General features: G+C 50.0%; 1 protein-coding gene across 1 annotated transcript in view; it reads left to right on the top strand.

Moving 5' to 3' along the window:
• Window positions 1-23,448, top strand: part of gpatch1 (G patch domain containing 1) — an 81,031-nt gene that overhangs the window by 53,310 nt on the left and 4,273 nt on the right. The window contains exons 9-19 of the mRNA XM_064962628.1: window positions 500-579; window positions 937-1,144; window positions 1,777-1,966; window positions 3,290-3,453; window positions 4,107-4,291; window positions 7,390-7,517; window positions 8,896-9,002; window positions 16,357-16,529; window positions 20,764-21,013; window positions 22,927-23,037; window positions 23,213-23,322. Of these exons, the coding sequence (XP_064818700.1) occupies window positions 500-579; window positions 937-1,144; window positions 1,777-1,966; window positions 3,290-3,453; window positions 4,107-4,291; window positions 7,390-7,517; window positions 8,896-9,002; window positions 16,357-16,529; window positions 20,764-21,013; window positions 22,927-23,037; window positions 23,213-23,322 (1,706 nt within the window). The remainder of the gene's footprint in view (window positions 1-499; window positions 580-936; window positions 1,145-1,776; window positions 1,967-3,289; window positions 3,454-4,106; window positions 4,292-7,389; window positions 7,518-8,895; window positions 9,003-16,356; window positions 16,530-20,763; window positions 21,014-22,926; window positions 23,038-23,212; window positions 23,323-23,448) is intronic.

Raw genomic sequence — 23,448 nt, 5'->3', positions numbered from 1 at the left:
CGTTGTCCTGAATCTCTGGGGAACAGGCCCTACCAGTTGTCCTGAATCTCTGGGGAACAGGCCCTACCCGTTGTCCTGAATCTCTGGGGAACAGGCCCTACCAGTTGTCCTGAATCTCTGGGGAACAGGCCCTACCAGTTGTCCTGAATCTCTGGGGAACAGGCCCTACCCGTTGTCCTGAATCTCTGGGGAACAGGCCCTACCAGTTGTCCTGAATCTCTGGGGAACAGGCCCTACCAGTTGTCCTGAATCTCTGGGGAACAGGCCCTACCAGTTGTCCTGAATCTCTGGGGAACAGGCCCTACCAGTTGTGTTTGTCCTGCACTATGGAAAGTTATGGTTCATACACTTGTTTAGGGTTTACGTGTAAGGGACTCTCTCTGTCTCTCTCTGTGCCTCTTCATTCAGGGTCATAGTCCTGTCCATGAACATAATGTAGATCACATCAATGAGGATCACTGCATATTGTTCTCTAATGCTGTTCTTTCTTCGTCCTCAGACCACAGTAAAGACGCTGCTTATCTGGGTAAAATCCTAGAAGGATTCACCCTGGCCGCCGAAAAGCTGGAGACCAAAACAGTAGGTGCTCTCTTAACCTAGTTTCTAAATGAATCTCTCTTCAATTACCTCCGAATTATATCACCTCCATCCCCTGGCCTCTTTCTCTCCTCTCTCTCTCGCTCTCTCTCTCTCTCTACCTCTCTCTCCCTCTCTCTCTCTACCTCTCTCTCTCTCCACCTCTCTCTCTCTACCTCTCTCTCCCTCCCTCGCTCTCTCTCTCCACCTCTCTCTCCTCCTCTCCCTCTCTCTCTCTCTGTCTACCTCTCTTCCTCTCTCTCTCTGTCTCTCTCTCTCCCTCTCTCTGTCTCTCTCTCCAACTCTCCCTCTCTCTCTGTCTACCTCTCTACCTCTCTCTCTCCCTCCCTCTCTCCTCAGATCTTCCCTCCTCCCAACCTGCCCAGAGACTTCAGGCCGGTCCACTACTTCCGTCCAGTGGTGGACCTGTCCAGCGTCAGCCCCATGGTCGCCCAGGCCCTGCGGACGTCTCGAGGCCACATTGCCCAGGAAGAGCCCTCTAAGGGGGGTCGTCACCAGCTGGACTCTGCCCAGAGGAGGGAGCTGCTGGGGGAGGCTACACTGCAAGGTGCAGACTTCTCTCTGTATTCTTCTGAAACCTGTTGACACAACAAGAATGTCTTTATCGACCGTGGTGCTATGTCCATCTGCACTCTGTTCTGCTTTTATTATAGATAGTCCTGACTACTCCTCTTCCAGTATTTGAACATTAAATGCGTGTCTGGATTTGAAAGTTGGAGTCAAGGATATTTAGGAGTATCTCCTCTGTATCAATGGTGATGTTTTTTTGTCTCTAAAAACCTATTTTTTGCCCTGTCTCCTGCCCTGTTCTCCTCCCTGCCCCGTCTCCTCCCTGCCCCGTCTCCTCCCTCCCCTGTCCTCCTCCTGCCCCGTCTCCTCCCTCCCCTGTCCTCCTCCCTCCCCTGTCCTCCTCCCTGCCCTGTCCTCCTCCCTGCCCTGTTCTCCTCCCTGCCCCGTCTCCTCCCTCCCCTGTCCTCCTCCCTCCCCTGTCCTCCTCCCTCCCCTGTCCTCCTCTCTGCCCCGTCTCCTCCCTCCCCTGTCCTCCTCCCTCCCCTGCCCTCCTCTCTGCCCCGTCTCCTCCCTGCCCTGTCCTCCCTCCTGCCCGGTCTCCTCCTTGCCCTGTCTCCTTGTCATCCTCCCTGTCCTCACTTGTCTCCTCCCCTGACCCCCTCCCTCCAGGCCCCAGCTCTGTGTTTGACCTGTTGAAGGTTGAGGACAGAGAGAGACTCTCCGGCCTACGGCGGCCCTCCTCAGATACCAGCTCAGGCCCCAGACAGCCCACCCCTGGGGAGGCCAGAGCAGCAGTAGTGGCTGCAGGGGTAGCGGCTGCAGCAGCCAGAGCCTCCGCCCAGAAGGCCCTGTCTAGCAGGTACACCTATATCTGTCTGTCTGACCGTGTCTGAACAATCCTGGGATATGTGTTGTATTGTAGTCCAGTGTTCTAGATCTTTTGTTGTCGTCCAGTGTTCTAGATCTTGTATTGTCATCCAGTGTTCTAGATCTTGTATTGTAGTCCAGTGTTCTAGATCTTGTAATGTGTTATTGTCCGGTGTTCAGTGTCTTGTATTGTAGTCCGGTGTTCTAGATCTTGTGTTGTCGTCCAGTGTTCTAGATCTTGTATTGCCATCCAGTGTTCTAGATCTTGTGTTGTCGTCCAGTGTTCTAGATCTTGTATTGTCATCCAGTGTTCTAGATCTTGTATTGTAGTCCAGTGTTCTAGATCTTGTAATGTGTTATTGTCCGGTGTTCAGTGTCTTGTATTGTAGTCCAGTGTTCTAGATCTTGTATTGTAGTCCAGTGTTCTAGATCTTGTATTGTAGTCCAGTGTTCTAGATCTTGTATTGTAGTCCAGTGTTCTAGATCTTGTATTGTAGTCCAGTGTTCTAGATCTTGTATTGTAGTCCAGTGTTCTAGGTCTTGTATTGTAGTCCAGTGTTCTAGATCTTGTATTGTAGTCCAGTGTTCTAGATCTTGTATTGTAGTCCAGTGTTCTAGATCTTGTATTGTAGTCCAGTGTTCTAGATCTTGTATTGTAGTCCAGTGTTCTAGATCTTGTATTGTAGTCCAGTGTTCTAGATCTTGTATTGTAGTCCAGTGTTCTAGATCTTGTATTGTAGTCCAGTGTTCTAGGTCTTGTATTGTAGTCCAGTGTTCTAGATCTTGTATTGTAGTCCAGTGTTCTAGATCTTGTATTGTAGTCCAGTGTTCTAGATCTTGTATTGTAGTCCAGTGTTCTAGATCTTTTATTGTAGTCCAGTGTTCTAGATCTTGTATTGTAGTCTGGTGTCCAGTGTCTTGTATTGTAGTCCGGTGTCTTGTATTGTAGTCCGGTGTCTTGTATTGTAGTCCGGTGTCTTGTATTGTAGTCCGGTGTCTTGTATTGTAGTCCGGTGTTCAGTGTCTTGTATTGTAGTCCGGTGTTCAGTGTCTTGTATTGTAGTCCAGTGTCTTGTATTGTAGTCCGGTGTCTTGTATTGTAGTCCGGTGTCTTGTATTGTAGTCCAGTGTCTTGTATTATAAACTGGGTGGTTCGAGCCCTGAATGCTGATTGGCTGTCAGCTGGGGTATATCAGACCGTATACCACGGGTATGACCAAACATTGCACTGATACGTCTTGCACGGCTCTCATCTACGATATCCCGCTGCTCCTTGGTAACGTCAGATCACCGAGTCTCTGTTGAATCCATCCAGGTTTGCACCCCACGCAGAGCAGCAGCAGCAGGAAGCTCTGAGCGTGTGGAGTGGCCCTACGGCGCAGGCCCAGACAGGACAGACCTTCAGACCCTTTGAGAGGACCCCTCACAAACAGGCCCGATACGACCTCTACATAGACCAGCTCAAACAGGGAGACCGAGGTACGGAGGCTGTATGCTGTCAAACCGACTCCATGGACTTTTATTCTATGAAATGGACAGGCTCTTAGACAACAGGCCGTGTCAAACAGGGAGACCGAGGTACGGAGGCTGTATGCTGTCAAACCGACTCCATGGACTTTTATTCTATGAAATGGACAGGCTCTTAGACAACAGGCCGTGTCAAACAGGGAGACCGAGGTACGGAGGCTGTATGCTGTCAAACCGACTCCATGGACTTTTATTCTATGAAATGGACAGGCTCTTAGACAACAGGCCGTGTCAAACAGGGAGACCGAGGTACGGAGGCTGTATGCTGTCAAACCGACTCCATGGACTTTTATTCTATGTAATGGACAGGCTCTTAGACAACAGACCGTGTCAAACAGGGAGAGACGAAGGTTTGACTGACATTTTAACAAAGACAAAGTGCTTGACAATGACAATCTGGTATTGTAATGTTATCGTGGTCTATTTAGACAATAAAAGCACTTTTCACGGTGAACACAGACACATTGAGAGCCTCTTTAAAACGTTCTGCAAGAATCAGCCCATGTTCTGCTTTTAGGACATTCCTCTCCCAACGTACCTTATCCACTAAGATTCCCATGATGGTTTCATCCTCACATCTAAACCGTCTCCTCAACTCTGTCCAGATGCCCTGGAGTTGAGCTTGGACCCCACCATGACAGAGTGGGAGAGAGGGAGAGAGAGGGATGAGTTTGTCCGTGCTGCTCTCCTCTACAAGCCCAGCAGCTCCTCTCTGTCTTGTCGCTTCACCAGAGGGAAACAGGACGACGGTGTGGAGGCAGACACTGTGGAGGTGACACGAGATCAGGAGGTAGGCAGCTCTCCACAGCTTCACCATCATGTTGAAGGATTGTGGGTAATCAATACTGAGGTGAGATCAGGAGGTAGGCAGCTCTCCACAGCTTCACCATCATGTTGAAGGATTGTGGGTAATCAATATTGAGGTGAGATCAGGAGGTAGGCAGCTCTCCACAGCTTCACCATCATGTTGAAGGATTGTGGGTAATCAATATTGAGGTGAGATCAGGAGGTAGGCAGCTCTCCACAGCTTCACCATCATGTTGAAGGATTGTGGGTAATCAATACAGGCTGGTAATCCTGGTTACAGGCTGGGCATCCAGGATTGGGTTACAGGCTGGGCATCCAGGATTGGGTTACAGGCTGGGCATCCAGGATTGGGTTACAGGCTGGGCATCCTGGATTGGGTTACAGGCTGGGCATCCAGGATTGGGTTACAGGCTGGGCATCCAGGATTGGGTTACAGGCTGGGCATCCAGGATTGGGTTACAGGCTGGGCATCCAGGATTGGGTTACAGGCTGGGCATCCAGGATTGGGTTACAGGCTGGGCATCCTGGTTACAGGCTGGGCATCCAGGATTGGGTTACAGGCTGGGCATCCAGGATTGGGTTACAGGCTGGGCATCCAGGATTGGGTTACAGGCTGGGCATCCAGGATCGGGTTACAGGCTGGGCATCCAGGATTGGGTTACAGGCTGGGCATCCAGGATTGGGTTACAGGCTGGGCATCCAGGATTGGGTTACAGGCTGGTCATCCAGGATTGGGTTACAGGCTGGGCATGCAGGATTGGGTTACAGGCTGGGCATCCAGGATCGGGTTACAGGCTGGGCATCCAGGATTGGGTTACAGGCTGGGCATCCAGGATCGGGTTACAGGCTGGGCATCCAGGATTGGGTTACAGGCTGAGCATCCTGGTTACAGGCTGGGCATCCAGGATTGGGTTACAGGCTGGGCATCCAGGATTGGGTTACAGGCTGGGCATCCAGGATTGGGTTACAGGCTGGGCATCCAGGATTGGGTTACAGGCTGGGCATCCAGGATTGGGTTACAGGCTGGGCATCCAGGATTGGGTTACAGGCTGGGCATCCAGGATTGGGTTACAGGCTGGGAATCCAGGATTGGGTTACAGGCTGAGCATCCTGGTTACAGGCTGGGCATCCAGGATTGGGTTACAGGCTGGGCATCCAGGATTGGGTTACAGGCTGGGCATCCAGGATTGGGTTACAGGCTGGGCATCCAGGATTGGGTTACAGGCTGGGCATCCAGGATTGGGTTACAGGCTGAGCATCCAGGATTGGGTTACAGGCTGAGCATCCAGGATTGGGTTACAGGCTGGGAATCCAGGATTGGGTTACAGGCTGAGCATCCTGGTTACAGGCTGGGCATCCAGGATTGGGTTACAGGCTGGGCATCCAGGATTGGGTTACAGGCTGGGCATCCAGGATCGGGTTACAGGCTGGGCATCCAGGATTGGGTTACAGGCTGGGCATCCAGGATTGGGTTACAGGCTGGACATCCAGGATTGGGTTACAGGCTGGACATCCAGGATTGGGTTACAGGCTGGACATCCAGGATTGGGTTACAGGCTGGGCATCCAGGATTGGGTTACAGGCTGGACATCCAGGATTGGGTTACAGGCTGGACATCCAGGATTGGGTTACAGGCTGGGCATCCTGGATTGGGTTACAGGCTGGGCATCCAGGATTGGGTTACAGGCTGGGCATCCAGGATTGGGTTACAGGCTGGGCATCCAGGATTGGGTTACAGGCTGGGCATCCTGGTTACAGGCTGGGCATCCAGGATTGGGTTACAGGCTGGGCATCCAGGATTGGGTTACAGGCTGGGCATCCAGGATTGGGTTACAGGCTGGGCATCCAGGATTGGGTTACAGGCTGGGCATCCAGGATCGGGTTACAGGCTGGGCATCCAGGATTGGGTTACAGGCTGGGCATCCAGGATTGGGTTACAGGCTGGGCATCCAGGATCGGGTTACAGGCTGGGCATCCAGGATTGGGTTACAGGCTGAGCATCCTGGTTACAGGCTGGGCATCCAGGATTGGGTTACAGGCTGGGCATCCAGGATTGGGTTACAGGCTGGGCATCCAGGATTGGGTTACAGGCTGGGCATCCAGGATTGGGTTACAGGCTGGGCATCCAGGATTGGGTTACAGGCTGGGCATCCAGGATTGGGTTACAGGCTGGGCATCCAGGATTGGGTTACAGGCTGGGAATCCAGGATTGGGTTACAGGCTGAGCATCCTGGTTACAGGCTGGGCATCCAGGATTGGGTTACAGGCTGGGCATCCAGGATTGGGGTACAGGCTGGGCATCCAGGATTGGGTTACAGGCTGGGCATCCAGGATTGGGTTACAGGCTGAGCATCCAGGATTGGGTTACAGGCTGGGCATCCAGGATTGGGTTACAGGCTGGGCATCCAGGATTGGGTTACAGGCTGGGCATCCAGGATTGGGTTACAGGCTGGGCATCCAGGATTGGGTTACAGGCTGGGCATCCAGGATTGGGTTACAGGCTGGGAATCCAGGATTGGGTTACAGGCTGAGCATCCTGGTTACAGGCTGGGCATCCAGGATTGGGTTACAGGCTGGGCATCCAGGATTGGGTTACAGGCTGGGCATCCAGGATCGGGTTACAGGCTGGGCATCCAGGATTGGGTTACAGGCTGGGCATCCAGGATTGGGTTACAGGCTGGACATCCAGGATTGGGTTACAGGCTGGACATCCAGGATTGGGTTACAGGCTGGACATCCAGGATTGGGTTACAGGCTGGACATCCAGGATTGGGTTACAGGCTGGACATCCAGGATTGGGTTACAGGCTGGACATCCAGGATTGGGTTACAGGCTGGGCATCCAGGATTGGGTTACAGGCTGGGCATCCAGGATTGGGTTACAGGCTGGGCATCCAGGATTGGGTTACAGGCTGGGCATCCAGGATTGGGTTACAGGCTGGGCATCCAGGATTGGGTTACAGGCTGGGCATCCAGGATTGGGTTACAGGCTGGGCATCCAGGATTGGGTTACAGGCTGGGCATCCAGGATCGGGTGTGAGGCTCAGTGGGTTGATCCTCTGTTCCTCCTGTTTGTCTTCAGAATGATGTGGATGACAAGCAGGCAGCCGTGAAGATGAAGATGTTTGGAAAACTGACCAGAGACACGTTTGAATGGCACCCTGACAATCTGCTCTGCAAGAGGTTCAACATACCTGACCCCTATCCTGGGTACGATACACACACACACACACACACACACACACACACACACACACACACACACACACACACACACACACACTTGACCACCACGGAATGAATGGTACTATGAATACTAAAACTCAATGGTTACTGCTTGTGTCGTTGCATTGTGCTCTAACTGTTGTTGTCTATCCAGGTCAGGGTTTGTCAGATATAACTGTTGTTGTCTGTCCAGGTCAGGGTTTGTCAGATCTAACTGTTGTTGTTGTCTGTCCAGGTCAGGGTTTGTCAGATATAACTGTTGTTGTTGTCTATCCAGGTCAGAGTTTGTCAGATATAACTGTTGTTGTCTGTCCAGGTCAGGGTTTGTCAGATATAACTGTTGTTGTTGTCTATCCAGGTCAGAGTTTGTCAGATATAACTGTTGTTGTTGTCTATCCAGGTCAGGGTTTGTCAGATATAACTGTTGTTGTTGTCTATCCAGGTCGGGGTTTGTCAGATATAACTGTTGTTGTTGTCTATCCAGGTCAGGGTTTGTCAGATATAACTGTTGTTGTTGTCTATCCAGGTCAGGGTTTGTCAGATATAACTGTTGTTGTTGTCTGTCTAGGTCAGGGTTTGTCAGATATAACTGTTGTTGTTGTCTATCCAGGTCAGGGTTTGTCAGATATAACTGTTGTTGTTGTCTATCCAGGTCGGGGTTTGTCAGATATAACTGTTGTTGTTGTCTATCCAGGTCAGGGTTTGTCAGATATAACTGTTGTTGTTGTCTATCCAGGTCAGGGTTTGTCAGATATAACTGTTGTTGTTGTCTGTCTAGGTCAGGGTTTGTCAGATATAACTGTTGTTGTTGTCTATCCAGGTCGGGGTTTGTCAGATCTAACTGTTGTTGTTGTCTGTCCAGGTCAGGGTTTGTCAGATATAACTGTTGTTGTTGTCTATCCAGGTCAGGGTTTGTCAGATATAACTGTTGTTGTTGTCTGTCCAGGTCAGAGTTTGTCAGATATAACTGTTGTTGTTGTCTATCCAGGTCAGGGTTTGTCAGATCTAACTGTTGTTGTTGTCTATCCAGGTCAGGGTTTGTCAGATATAACTGTTGTTGTTGTCTATCCAGGTCAGGGTTTGTCAGATATAACTGTTGTTGTTGTCTATCCAGGTCAGGGTTTGTCAGATATAACTGTTGTTGTTGTCTATCCTGGTCAGGGTTTGTCAGATATAACTGTTGTTGTTGTCTATCCAGGTCAGGGTTTGTCAGATCTAACTGTTGTTGTTGTCTATCCAGGTCAGGGTTTGTCAGATATAACTGTTGTTGTTGTCTATCCAGGTCAGGGTTTGTCAGATCTAACTGTTGTTGTTGTCTATCCAGGTCTGGGGTTGTCAGATCTAACTGTTGTTTTCTTTCCAGGTCAGGGTTTGTGGGAATGCCCAAAGTGAAGAGAGACAAGTTCTCTGTGTTTAACTTCCTGACTGTATCAGAGAGTCCAACAGCTAGTGCTTCCCCCGCTCCACAAGGTAACAAACAATCAGTTCTACTTTATCCAGACACTTCGCATTTTATCTCAAGTGTTACAGGGAAGAATTTCAGAGTGTCGGGGCGTTGACTATCATTAAATGTTAAGACTGCATATTATCAAATCTATTCTCTGTTTAATTTAATTACTTTAATTAACTAGGAAGTCGGCACCACGGGAAAATGTTTAGAGTATTTATTTCCCGAATTAACTCTTCCGATGTTTCCATATCTTATCGATTAGTCACTTATTAATGTATTATTACCTCATTAGTCTCATTACTGAACGTCTCAAACCCCTTGGATATCTGCATGAACCCTGAATCAGCGATATACAAATCAACTTAATTATTTATTTACTAACTAACTTAATTACACACACACACACACACACACACACACACACACACACACACACACACACACACACACACAATAGGCTATACATGGGTTACTAAATGATACAAAGAAAAAGTCCCTAGCGGGCCAAACCAATATGTCAGCTTGGTAGACAAAGGAAAAGGGGTGGGGACCGCTCAAGAGCGGGAAAACTCAGAGAGGAATCAACTACATACAGTTGACTACACTACACTACATATACACTCACTACACCTCACTACACTACACTACACTACACTACACTACACTACACCTCACTACACTACACTACACCTCACTACACTACACTACACCTCACTACACTACACTACACCTCACTACACTACACCTCACTACACCTCACTACACCTCACTACACTACACCTCACTACACTACACCTCACTACATCTCACTACACTACACCTCACTACACCTCACTACACCACACTACACTACACCTCAATACACCTCACTGCACTACACTACACCTCACTACACCTCACTACACTACACTACACCTCACTACACTACACTACACCTCACTACACTACACCTCACTACACTACACCTCACTACACCTCACTACACTACACTACACCTCACTAACATACACCTCACTACACTACACCTCACTACACTACACCTCACTACACTACACTACACCTCACTACACTACACCTCACTACACTACACCTCACTACACCTCACTACACTACACTACACCTCACTACACTACACCTCACTACACTACACCTCACTACACTACACCTCACTACACTACACCTCACTACACCTCACTACACTACACCTCACTACACTACGCCTCACTACACTACGCCTCACTACACTACACCTCACTATACTACACTACACTACACCTCACTACACCTCACTACACTACACCTCGCTACACTACACCTCACTACACTACACCTCACTACACCTCACTACACTACACCTCACTACACTACACTACACCTCACTACACCTCACTACACTACACTACACCTCACTACACTACACTACACCTCACTACACTACACTACACCTCACTACACTACACTACACCTCACTACACCTCACTACACTACACTACACCTCACTACACTACACTACACCTCACTACACCTCACTACACCACACTACACTACACCTCACTGCACTACACTACACCTCACTACACCTCACTACACTACACTACACCTCACTACACTACACTACACTACACCTCACTACACTACACCTCACTACACTACACCTCACTACACCTCACTACACTACACTACACCTCACTACACTACACCTCACCTCACCTCACTACACTACACTACACTACACCTCACTACACTACACGTCACTACACTACACCTCACTACACCTCACTACACTACACTACACCTCACTACACTACACTACACCTCACTACACTACACCTCACTACACTACACCTCACTACACTACACCTCACTACACTACACCTCACTACACTACACTACACCTCACTACACTACACCTCACTACACTACACCTCACTACACCTCACTACACCTCACTACACTACACTACACCTCACTACACTACACCTCACTACACTACACCTCACTACACCTCACTACACCTCACTACACTACGCCTCACTACACTACACCTCACTATACTACACTACACCTCACTACACCTCACTACACCTCACTACACTACACCTCACTACACTACACCTCACTACACTACACCTCACTACACTACACTACACCTCACTACACTACACTACACCTCACTACACTACACCTCACTACACTACACCTCACTACACTACACCTCACTACACTACACCTCACTACACTACACCTCACTACACTACACTACACCTCACTACACTACACTACACCTCACTACACCACACTACACTACACCTCACTACACCTCACTACACTACACCTCACTACACTACACTACACTACACCTCACTACACTACACCTCACTACACCTCACTACACTACACCTCACTACACTACACTACACCTCACTACACTACACCTCACTACACCTCACTACACTACACCTCACTACACTACACTACACTACACCTCACTACACTACACCTCACTACACCTCACTACACTACACCTCACTACACCTCACTACACTACACTACACCTCACTACACTACACCTCACTACACTACACCTCACTACACTACACCTCACTACACTACACTACACCTCACTACACTACACCTCACTACACTACACCTCACTACACTACACCTCACTACACTACACCTCACTACACCTTACTACACTACACCTCACTACACTACACCTCACTACACTACACCTCACTATACTACACTGCACCTCACTACACTACACCTCACTACACTACACCTCACTACACTACACCTCACTACACTACACCTCACTACACTACACCTCACTACACTACACTACACCTCACTACACTACACCTCACCACACTACACTACACCTCACCACACTACACTACACCTCACTACACTACACCTCACTACACTACACCTCACTACACTACACTACACCTCACTACACTACACCTCACTACACTACACTACACCTCACTACACTACACTACACCTCACTACACTACACCTCACTACACTACACCTCACTACACTACACCTCAGTACACTACACTACACCTCACTACACCACACTACACTACACCTCACTACACTACACCTCGCTACACTACACTACACCACACTACACTACACCTCACTACACTACACTACACCTCACTACACTACAACACACTACACTACACCTCACTACACTACACCTCACTACACCTCACTACACTACACCTCACTACACTACACTACACCTCACTACACTACACCTCACTACTCCTCACTACACTACACCTCACTACACTACACCTCACTACACTACACCTCACTACACCTCACTACACTACACCTCACTACACTACACCTCACTACACTACACCTCACTACACTACACCTCACTATACCTCACTACACTACACCTCACTACACTACACTACACCTCACTACACTACACCTCACCTCACTACACTACACCTCACTACACTACACCTCACTACACTACACTACACCTCACTACACTACAACTCACTACACTACACTACACCTCACTACACTACACTACACCTCACTACACTACAACTCACTACACTACACCTCACTACACCTCACTACACTACACCTCACTACACCTCACTACACTACACTACACTACACCTCACTACACTACACCTCACTACTCCTCACTACACTACACCTCACTACACTACACTACACCTCACTACACTACTCTACACCTCACTACACTACACCTCACTACACCTCACTACACTACACCTCACTATACCTCACTACACTACACCTCACTACACTACACTACACTACACCTCACTACACTACACCTCACTACACTACACCTCACTACACTACACCTCACTACACTACACTACACCTCACTACACTACACCTCACTACACTACACCTCACTACACTACACTACACCTCACTACACTACACTACACTACACCTCACTACACTACACCTCACTACACTACACCTCACTACACTACACTACACCTCACTACACTACACCTCACTACACTACACCACACCTCACTACACTACACCTCACTACACTACACTTCACTACACCTCACTACACTACACCTCACTACACTACACCTCACTACACTGCACTTCACTACACTAAACCTCACTACACTACGCCTCACTACACTACACCTCACTACACTACACTTCACTACACTACACCTCACTACACTACACCTCACTACACTACACCTCACTACACTACACTTCACTACACTACACCACACCTCACCTCACTACACCTCACTACACTACACCTCACTACACTACACTACACCTCACTACACTACACCTCACTACACTGCACTACACCTCACTACACCTCACTACACTACACCTCACTACACTACACCTCACTACACTACACCTCACTACACTACACCTCACTACACTACACCTCACTACACTACACCTCACTACACTACACCTCACTACACTACACCTCACTACACTACACTACACCTCACTACACTACACTACACCTCACTACACTACACTACACCTAACTACACTACACTACACCTCACTACACTACACCTAACTACACTACACTACACCTCTCTACACCTCACTACACTACACCTCACTACACTACACTACACCTCACTACACCTCACTACACTACACCCCACTACACTACACTACACTACACCTCACTACACTACACCTCACTACACTACACTACACCTCACTACACTACACCTCACTACACTACACCTCACTACACTACACCTCACTACACTACACCTCACGTCTCTCTGTGTAAACCTGGCCCCTACGTCTCTCTGTTTAAACCTGGCCCCTACGTCTCTCTGTTTAAACCTGGCCCCTACGTCTCTCTGTGTAAACCTGGCCCCTACGTCTCTCTGTCTAAACCTGGCCCCTACGTCTCTCTCTCTGTGTAAACCTGGCCCCTACGTCTCTCTCTCTGTGTAAACCTGGCCCCTACGTCTCTCTCTCTCTGTGTAAACCTGGCCCCTACGTCTCTCTCTCTCTGTGTAAACCTGGCCCCTACGTCTCTCTTTCTGTGTAAACCTGGCCCCTACGTCTCTCTCTCTGTGTAAACCTGGCCCCTACGTCTCTCTCTCTGTGTAAACCTGGCCCCTACGTCTCTGTCTAAACCTGGCCCCTACGTCTCTCTGTCTAAACCTGGCCCCTACGTCTCTCTGTCTAAACCTGGCCCCTACGTCTCTCTGTCTAAACCTGGCCCCTACGTCTCTCTGTGTAAACCTGGCCCCTACATCTCTCTGTGTAAACCTGGCCCCTACGTCTCTCTGTCTAAATCTGGCCCCTACGTCTCTGTGTAAACCTGGCCCCTACGTCTCTCTCTCTCTGTGTAAACCTGGCCCCTACGTCTCTCTCTCTCTGTCTAAACCTGGCCCCTACGTCTCTCTCTCTCTCTGTGTAAACCTGGCCCCTACGTCTCTCTGTCTAAACCTGGCCCCTACGTCTCTCTGTGTAAACCTGGCCCCTACGTCTCTCTCTCTCTGTCTAAACCTGGCCCCTACGTCTCTCTGTGTAAACCTGGCCCCTGTGTCTCTCCCTCTCTCTGTGTAAACCTGGCCCTACGTCTCTCTGTCTAAACCTGGCCCCTACGTCTCTCTGTGTAAACCTGGCCCCTACGTCTCTCTGTGTAAACCTGGCCCCTACGTCTCTCTGTGTAAACCTGGCCCCTGCGTCTCTCCCTCTCTCTGTGTAAACCTGGCCCTACGTCTCTCTGTGTAAACCGGGCCCCTACGTCTCTCTGTGTAAACCTGGCCCCTACGTCTCTCTGTGTAAACCTGACCCCTACTTCTCTCTCTCTCTGTCTAAACCTGGCCCCTATGTCTCTCTGTGTAAACCTGGCCCCTACGTCTCTCTGTATAAACCTGGCCCCTACGTCTCTCTGTGTAAACCTGGCCCCTACGTCTCTCTGTCTAAACCTGGCCCCTACGTCTCTCTGTGTAAACCTGGCCCCTACGTCTCTCTGTCTAAACCTGGCCCCTACGTCTCTCTGTGTAAACCTGGCCCCTACGTCTCTCTGTGTAAACCTGGCCCCTACGTCTCTCTCTCTCTCTGTCTAAACCTGGCCACTACGTCTCTCTCTCTCTGTGTAAACCTGGCCCCTACGTCTTTCTGTGTAAACCTGGCCCCTGCGTCTCTCTGTGTAAACCTGGCCCCTATGTCTCTCTGTCTAAACCTGGCCCCTACGTCTCTCTGTGTAAACCTGGCCCCTACGTCTCTCTGTGTAAACCTGGCCCCTACGTCTCTCTCTCTCTCTCTCTGTCTAAACCTGGCCACTACGTCTCTCTCTCTCTGTGTAAACCTGGCCCCTACGTCTTTCTGTGTAAACCTGGCCCCTGCGTCTCTCTGTGTAAACCTGGCCCCTATGTCTCTCTGTGTAAACCTGGCCCCTACGTCTCTCTCTCTCTCTGTGTAAACCTGGCCCCTACGTCTCTCTCTCTCTGTGTAAACCTGGCCCCTACGTCTCTCTGTGTAAACCTGGCCCCTACGTCTCTCTCTCTCTCTCTCTGTCTAAACCTGGCCCCTACGTCTCTCTGTCTAAACCTGGCCCCTACGTCTCTCTGTGTAAACCTGGCCCCTACGTCTCTCTGTGTAAACCTGGCCCCTACGTCTCTCTGTGTAAACCTGGCCCCTACGTCTCTCTGTGTAAACCTGGCCCCTACGTCTCTCTGTGTAAACCTGGCCCCTACGTCTCTCTGTGTAAACCTGGCCCCTACGTCTCTCTCTCTCTCTCTGTCTAAACCTGGCCCCTACGTCTCTCTGTCTAAACCTGGCCCCTACGTCTCTCTGTGTAAACCTGGCCCCTACGTCTCTCTGTGTAAACCTGGCCCCTACGTCTCTCTGTGTAAACCTGGCCCCTACGTCTCTCTGTGTAAACCTGGCCCCTACGTCTCTCTGTGTAAACCTGGCCCCTACGTCTCTCTGTGTAAACCTGGCTCCTACGTCTCTCTGTGTAAACCTGGCCCCTGCGTCTCTCCCTCTCTCTGTGTAAACCTGGCCCCTACGTCTCTCTGTGTAAACCTGGCCCCTACGTCTCTCTGTGTAAACCTGGCCCCTATGTCTCTCTGTCTAAACCTGGCCCCTACGTCTCTCTGTGTAAACCTGGCCCCTACGTCTCTCTGTGTAAACCTGGCCCCTGCGTCTCTCTGTCTAAACCTGGCCCCTACGTCTCTCTGTGTAAACCTGGCCCCTGCGTCTCTCTGTCTAAACCTGGCTCCTACGTCTCTCTGTGTAAACCTGGCCCCTACGTCTCTCTGTCTAAACCTGGCCCCTACGTCTCTCTGTGTAAACCTGGCCCCTGCGTCTCTCTCTGTGTAGGTGTGAAGCCCTCTGAGCCAGGGAAGAGGTCCAGGTGGGATGTGTCTGGCCAGGCTGGGGACAAGGAGAAGGATCCGGTCAGTGAGTTCCTCAGCGTGGCTCGTATTGAAGCCTCTGGGTCAGGACCAGAAGCCTCTACTACTGATGGCCCTACAACGGATCCTACTGTAGAGGTACTGGTACCATCCTACTATATACACCACTGATCCTACTGTAGAGGTACTGGTACCATCCTACTATATACACCACTGATCCTACTGTAGAGGTACTGGTACCATCCTACTATATACACCACTGATCCTACTGTAGAGGTTCTGGTACCATCCTACTATATACACCACTGATCCTACTGTAGAGGTACTGGTACCATCCTACTATATACACCACTGATCCTACTGTAGAGGTACTGGTACCATCCTACTACACTACATACACCACTGATCCTACTGTAGAGGTACTGGTACCATCCTACTACACTACATACACCACTGATCCTACTGTAGAGGTACTGGTACCATCCTACTATATACACCACTGATCCTACTGTAGAGGTACTGGTACCATCCTACTACATACACCACTGATCCTACTGTAGAGGTACTGGTACCATCCTACTACATACACCACTGATCCTACTGTAGAGGTACTGGTACCATCCTACTACATACACCACTGATCCTACTGTAGAGGTACTGGTACCATCCTACTATATACACCACTGATCCTACTGTAGAGGTACTGGTACCATCCTACTACACTACATACACCACTGATCCTACTGTAGAGGTTCTGGTACCATCCTACTATATACACCACTGATCCTACTGTAGAGGTACTGGTACCATCCTACTATATACACCACTGATCCTACTGTAGAGGTTCTGGTACCATCCTACTACACTACATACACCACTGATCCTACTGTAGAGGTTCTGGTACCATCCTACTATATACACCACTGATCCTACTGTAGAGGTACTGGTACCATCCTACTATATACACCACTGATCCTACTGTAGAGGTACTGGTACCATCCTACTACATACACCACTGATCCTACTGTAGAGGTTCTGGTACCATCCTACTACACTACATACACCACTGATCCTACTGTAGAGGTACTGGTACCATCCTACTATATACACCACTGATCCTACTGTAGAGGTACTGGTACCATCCTACTACATACAACACTGATCCTACTGTAGAGGTACTGGTACCATCCTACTACATACACCACTGATCCTACTGTAGAGGTACTGGTACCATCCTACTATATACACCACTGATCCTACTGTAGAGGTTCTGGTACCATCCTACTACATACACCACTGATCCTACTGTAGAGGTACTGGTACCATCCTACTATATACACCACTGATCCTACTGTAGAGGTACTGGTACCATCCTACTATATACACCACTGATCCTACTGTAGAGGTACTGGTACCATCCTACTATATACACCACTGATCCTACTGTAGAGGTACTGGTACCATCCTACTACATACACCACTGATCCTACTGTAGAGGTACTGGTACCATCCTACTATATACACCACTGATCCTACTGTAGAGGTACTGGTACCATCCTGCTATATACACCACTGATCCTACTGTAGAGGTACTGGTACCATCCTACTATATACACCACTGATCCTACTGTAGAGGTACTGGTACCATCCTACTATATACACCACTGATCCTACTGTAGAGGTACTGGTACCATCCTACTACATACACCACTGATCCTACTGTAGAGGTTCTGGTACCATCCTACTATATACACCACTGATCCTACTGTAGAGGTACTGGTACCATCCTACTATATACACCACTGATCCTACTGTAGAGGTACTGGTACCATCCTGCTATATACACCACTGATCCTACTGTAGAGGTACTGGTACCATCCTACTATATACACCACTGATCCTACTGTAGAGGTACTGGTACCATCCTACTATATACACCACTGATCCTACTGTAGAGGTACTGGTACCATCCTACTATATACACCACTGATCCTACTGTAGAGGTACTGGTACCATCCTGCTATATACACCACTGATCCTACTGTAGAGGTACTGGTACCATCCTACTATATACACCACTGATCCTACTGTAGAGGTACTGGTACCATCCTACTACATACAACACTGATCCTACTGTAGAGGTACTGGTACCATCCTACTACACTACATACACCACTGATCCTACTGTAGAGGTACTGGTACCATCCTACTACACTACATACACCACTGATCCTACTGTAGAGGTACTGGTACCATCCTACTATATACACCACTGATCCTACTGTAGAGGTTCTGGTACCATCCTACTACATACACCACTGATCCTACTGTAGAGGTACTGGTACCATCCTACTATATACACCACTGATCCTACTGTAGAGGTTCTGGTACCATCCTACTACATACACCACTGATCCTACTGTAGAGGTTCTGGTACCATCCTACTACACTACATACACCACTGATCCTACTGTAGAGGTTCTGGTACCATCCTACTACACTACATACACCACTGATCCTACTGTAGAGGTTCTGGTACCATCCTACTACACTACATACACCTACTGTAACCCGTAGAGGGTTGACGGTCTACTGTAACCCGTAGAGGGTTGACTGTAACCCGTAGAGGGTTGACTGTAACCCGTAGAGGGTTGACTGTAACCCGTAGAGGGTTGACTGTAACCCGTAGAGGGTTGACTGTAACCCGTAGAGGGTTGACTGTAACCCGTAGAGGGTTGACTGTAACCCGTAGAGGGTCGACTGTAACCCGTAGAGGGTCGACTGTAACCCGTAGAGGGTCGACTGTAACCCGTAGAGGGTCGACTGTAACCCGTAGAGGGTCGACGGTCTACTGTAACCCGTAGAGGGTCGGCGGTCTACTGTAACCCGTAGAGGGTCGGCGGTCTACTGTAACCCGTAGAGGGTCGGCGGTCTACTGTAACCCGTAGAGGGTCGGCGGTCTACTGTAACCCGTAGAGGGTCGACGGTGGACTGTAACCCGTAGAGGGTCGACGGTGGACTGTAACCCGTAGAGGGTCGACGGTGGACTGTAACCCGTAGAGGGTCGACGGTGGACTGTAACCCGTAGAGGGTCGACGGTGGACTGTAACCCGTAGAGGGTCGACGGTGGACTGTAACCCGTAGAGGGTCGACGGTGGACTGTAACCCGTAGAGGGTCGACGGTGGACTGTAACCCGTAGAGGGTCGACGGTGGACTGTAACCCGTAGAGGGTCGACGGTGGACTGTAACCCGTAGAGGGTCGACGGTCTACTGTAACCCGTAGAGGGTCGACGGTCTACTGTAACCCGTAGAGGGTCGACGGTCTACTGTAACCCGTAGAGGGTCGACGGTGGACTGTAACCCGTAGAGGGTCGGCGGTCTACTGTAACCCGTAGAGGGTCGGCGGTGGACTGTAACCCGTAGAGGGTCGACGGTCTACTGTAACCCGTAGAGGGTCGACGGTGGACTGTAACCCGTAGAGGGTCGACGGTCTACTGTAACCCGTAGAGGGTCGGCGGTCTACTGTAACCCGTAGAGGGTCGGCGGTCTACTGTAACCCGTAGAGGGTCGGCGGTCTACTGTAACCCGTAGAGGGTCGACGGTGGACTGTAACCCGTAGAGGGTCGACGGTGGACTGTAACCCGTAGAGGGTCGACGGTGGACTGTAACCCGTAGAGGGTCGACGGTGGACTGTAACCCGTAGAGGGTCGACGGTGGACTGTAACCCGTAGAGGGTCGACGGTGGACTGTAACCCGTAGAGGGTCGACGGTGGACTGTAACCCGTAGAGGGTCGACGGTCTACTGTAACCCGTAGAGGGTCGACGGTCTACTGTAACCCGTAGAGGGTCGACGGTCTACTGTAACCCGTAGAGGGTCGACGGTCTACTGTAACCCGTAGAGGGTCGACGGTGGACTGTAACCCGTAGAGGGTCGGCGGTCTACTGTAACCCGTAGAGGGTCGGCGGTGGACTGTAACCCGTAGAGGGTCGACGGTCTACTGTAACCCGTAGAGGGTCGACGGTGGACTGTAACCCGTAGAGGGTCGACGGTCTACTGTAACCCGTAGAGGGTCGACGGTGGACTGTAACCCGTAGAGGGTCGGCGGTCTACTGTAACCCGTAGAGGGTCGACGGTGGACTGTAACCCGTAGAGGGTCGACGGTCTACTGTAACCCGTAGAGGGTCGACGGTGGACTGTAACCCGTAGAGGGTCGACGGTCTACTGTAACCCGTAGAGGGTCGACGGTGGACTGTAACCCGTAGAGGGTCGACGGTGGACTGTAATCCGTAGAGGGTTGGCGGTCGTAAGAGATACAAATGTTTTGTAAGTCACATGTTGTTAATCGGTGATGTTTCTGACTAACTGAGCAGCCAGACACGGAGCAGAAAGAGGAGGAGGAGGAGGAGAGCAGGCCGTCTATGGATCTGTTCAAGGCCATCTTCGCCAGTTCATCAGACGAGAAGTCTTCCTCGTCTTCTGAAGGAGAGAGTGAGGAGGAGGAGGAGAAGGCGGAAGGTGTTCGGAGCAAGGCTGGGACTGGGCCTCAGATATCTAACCAGTTGAATGTCAACACAACCCAGCCTGCTCCTCCCGTGTCAGCTACACCCAGCCAACACCCAGGTAGGAACACTGGTCCTCCTGTGTCAGCTACACCCAGGTATGAACACTGGTCCTCCTGTGTCAGCTACACCCAGCCAACACCCAGGTATGAACACTGGTCCTCCTGTGTCAGCTACACCCAGCCAGCACCCAGGTAGGAACACTGGTCCTCCTGTGTCAGCTACACCCAGCCAGCACCCAGGTAGGAACACTGGTCCTCCTGTGTCAGCTACACCCAGCCAGCACCCAGGTAGGAACACTGGTCCTCCTGTGTCAGCTACACCCAGGTATGAACACTGGTCCTCCTGTGTCAGCTACACCCAGGTAGGAACACTGGTCCTCCTGTGTCAGCTACACCCAGGTATGAACACTGGTCCTCCTGTGTCAGCTACACCCAGGTAGGAACACTGGTCCTCCTGTGTCAGCTACACCCAGGTAGGAACACTGGTCCTCCTGTGTCAGCTACACCCAGCCAGCACCCAGGTAGGAACACTGGTCCTCCTGTGTCAGCTACACCCAGGTAGGAACACTGGTCCTCCTGTGTCAGCTACACCCAGGTATGAACACTGGTCCTCCTGTGTCAGCTACACCCAGGTAGGAACACTGGTCCTCCTGTGTCAGCTACACCCAGGTAGGAACACTGGTCCTCCTGTGTCAGCTACACCCAGGTAGGAACACTGGTCCTCCTGTGTCAGCTACACCCAGGTATGAACACTCTCTGGGTAGTGGAGAATGATGGGAGATCTCTGATGGTTTTAACTCTCTGGGTAGTGGAGAATGATGTGAGATCTCTGATGGTTTTAACTCTCTGGGTAGTGGAGAATGATGGGAGACCTCTGATGGTTTTAACTCTCTGGGTAGTGGAGAATGATGGGAGACCTCTGATGGTTTTAACTCTCTGGGTAGTGGAGAATGATGAGAGATCTCTGATGGTTTTAACTCTGGGTAGTGGAGAATGATGGGAGATCTCTGATGGTTTTAACTCTCTGGGTAGTGGAGAATGATGGGAGATCTCTGATGGTTTTAACTCTCTGGGTAGTGGAGAATGATGGGAGATCTCTGATGGTTTTAAGTCTGGGTAGTGGAGAATGATGGGGACCTCTGATGGTTTTAACTCTCTGGGTAGTGGAGAATGATGAGAGATCTCTGATGGTTTAACTCTCTGGGTAGTGGAGAATGATGGGAGATCTCTGATGGTTTTAACTCTCTGGGTAGTGGAGAATGATGGGAGACCTCTGATGGTTTTAACTCTCTGGGTAGTGGAGAATGATGGGAGATCTCTGATGGTTTTAACTCTCTGGGTAGTGGAGAATGATGGGAGATCTCTGATGGTTTTAACTCTCTGGGTAGTGGAGAATGATGGGAGATCTCTGATGGTTTTAACTCTCTGGGTAGTGGAGAATGATGGGAGACCTCTGGTTTTAACTCTCTGGGTAGTGGAGAATGATGGGAGACCTCTGATGGTTTTAACTCTCTGGGTAGTGGAGAATGATGGGAGACCTCTGATGGTTTTAACTCTCTGGGTAGTGGAGAATGATGGGAGACCTCTGATGGTTTTAACTCTCTGGGTAGTGGAGAATGATGGGAGATCTCTGATGGTTTTAACTCTCTGGGTAGTGGAGAATGATGGGAGATCTCTGATGGTTTTAACTCTCTGGGTAGTGGAGAATGATGAGAGATCTCTGATGGTTTTAAGTCTGGGTAGTGGAGAATGATGGGGACCTCTGATGGTTTTAACTCTCTGGGTAGTGGAGAATGATGGGAGACCTCTGATGGATTTAACTCTCTGGGTAGTGGAGAATGATGAGAGATCTCTGATGGTTTTAACTCTCTGGGTAGTGGAGAATGATGGGAGACCTCTGATGGTTTTAACTCTGGGTAGTGGAGAATGATGGGAGATCTCTGATGGTTTTAAGTCTGTTTTTATTTTTTAGACGTTGTGTTCAAAACGCCCAGTGGTCCTGCTGCTGCCCCTCCCCCTCGGGACCAGAAAATGGAAGAGGAGGAGTTTGGACCTCGGCTGCCTCCTCCTTCCTCTACATTGAGTGAGTCCCTTACCAATAACGTGATCCAATCAAAACCCGGTTAAACGGACGTTATGATTCCTTAACATCTATTCAGTTCTTGTTGTTCACAAAAAGCTGTTCGAACCAGTCTGTTGCAGCCCATCTTGATATAGATGATTTGGAGTCTCACCATCTCTGCTGGTCTTTTCAGCAGCGGAGCGCCGTCCGTCCCTGACTCCCTCTGCTAAGGACGACAAACACAAGAAGAAGTGTAAGGAGAAGCACAAAGCCAAGAAACACGGCAAGCACAAGAAGGATAAGAAGGTACGGCCGGGGAAAACAACTTAACCCAGGAAAATAGACTACGGTGTCTGTTGAAGAGTCCTCTCTCTGTCTCTCTGTCTCTCTCTGTCTCTCTCTCGGTCTCTCTCTCTGTCTCTCTCTCTCTCT

This window comes from Oncorhynchus masou, unplaced genomic scaffold (genome assembly GCF_036934945.1).
Source record: "Oncorhynchus masou masou isolate Uvic2021 unplaced genomic scaffold, UVic_Omas_1.1 unplaced_scaffold_585, whole genome shotgun sequence".
Classification (NCBI taxonomy): Eukaryota; Metazoa; Chordata; class Actinopteri; order Salmoniformes; family Salmonidae; genus Oncorhynchus; species Oncorhynchus masou.
Note: the sequence above shows the minus strand (reverse complement) of the source record. Positions and strands in the feature narration are given on the sequence as shown.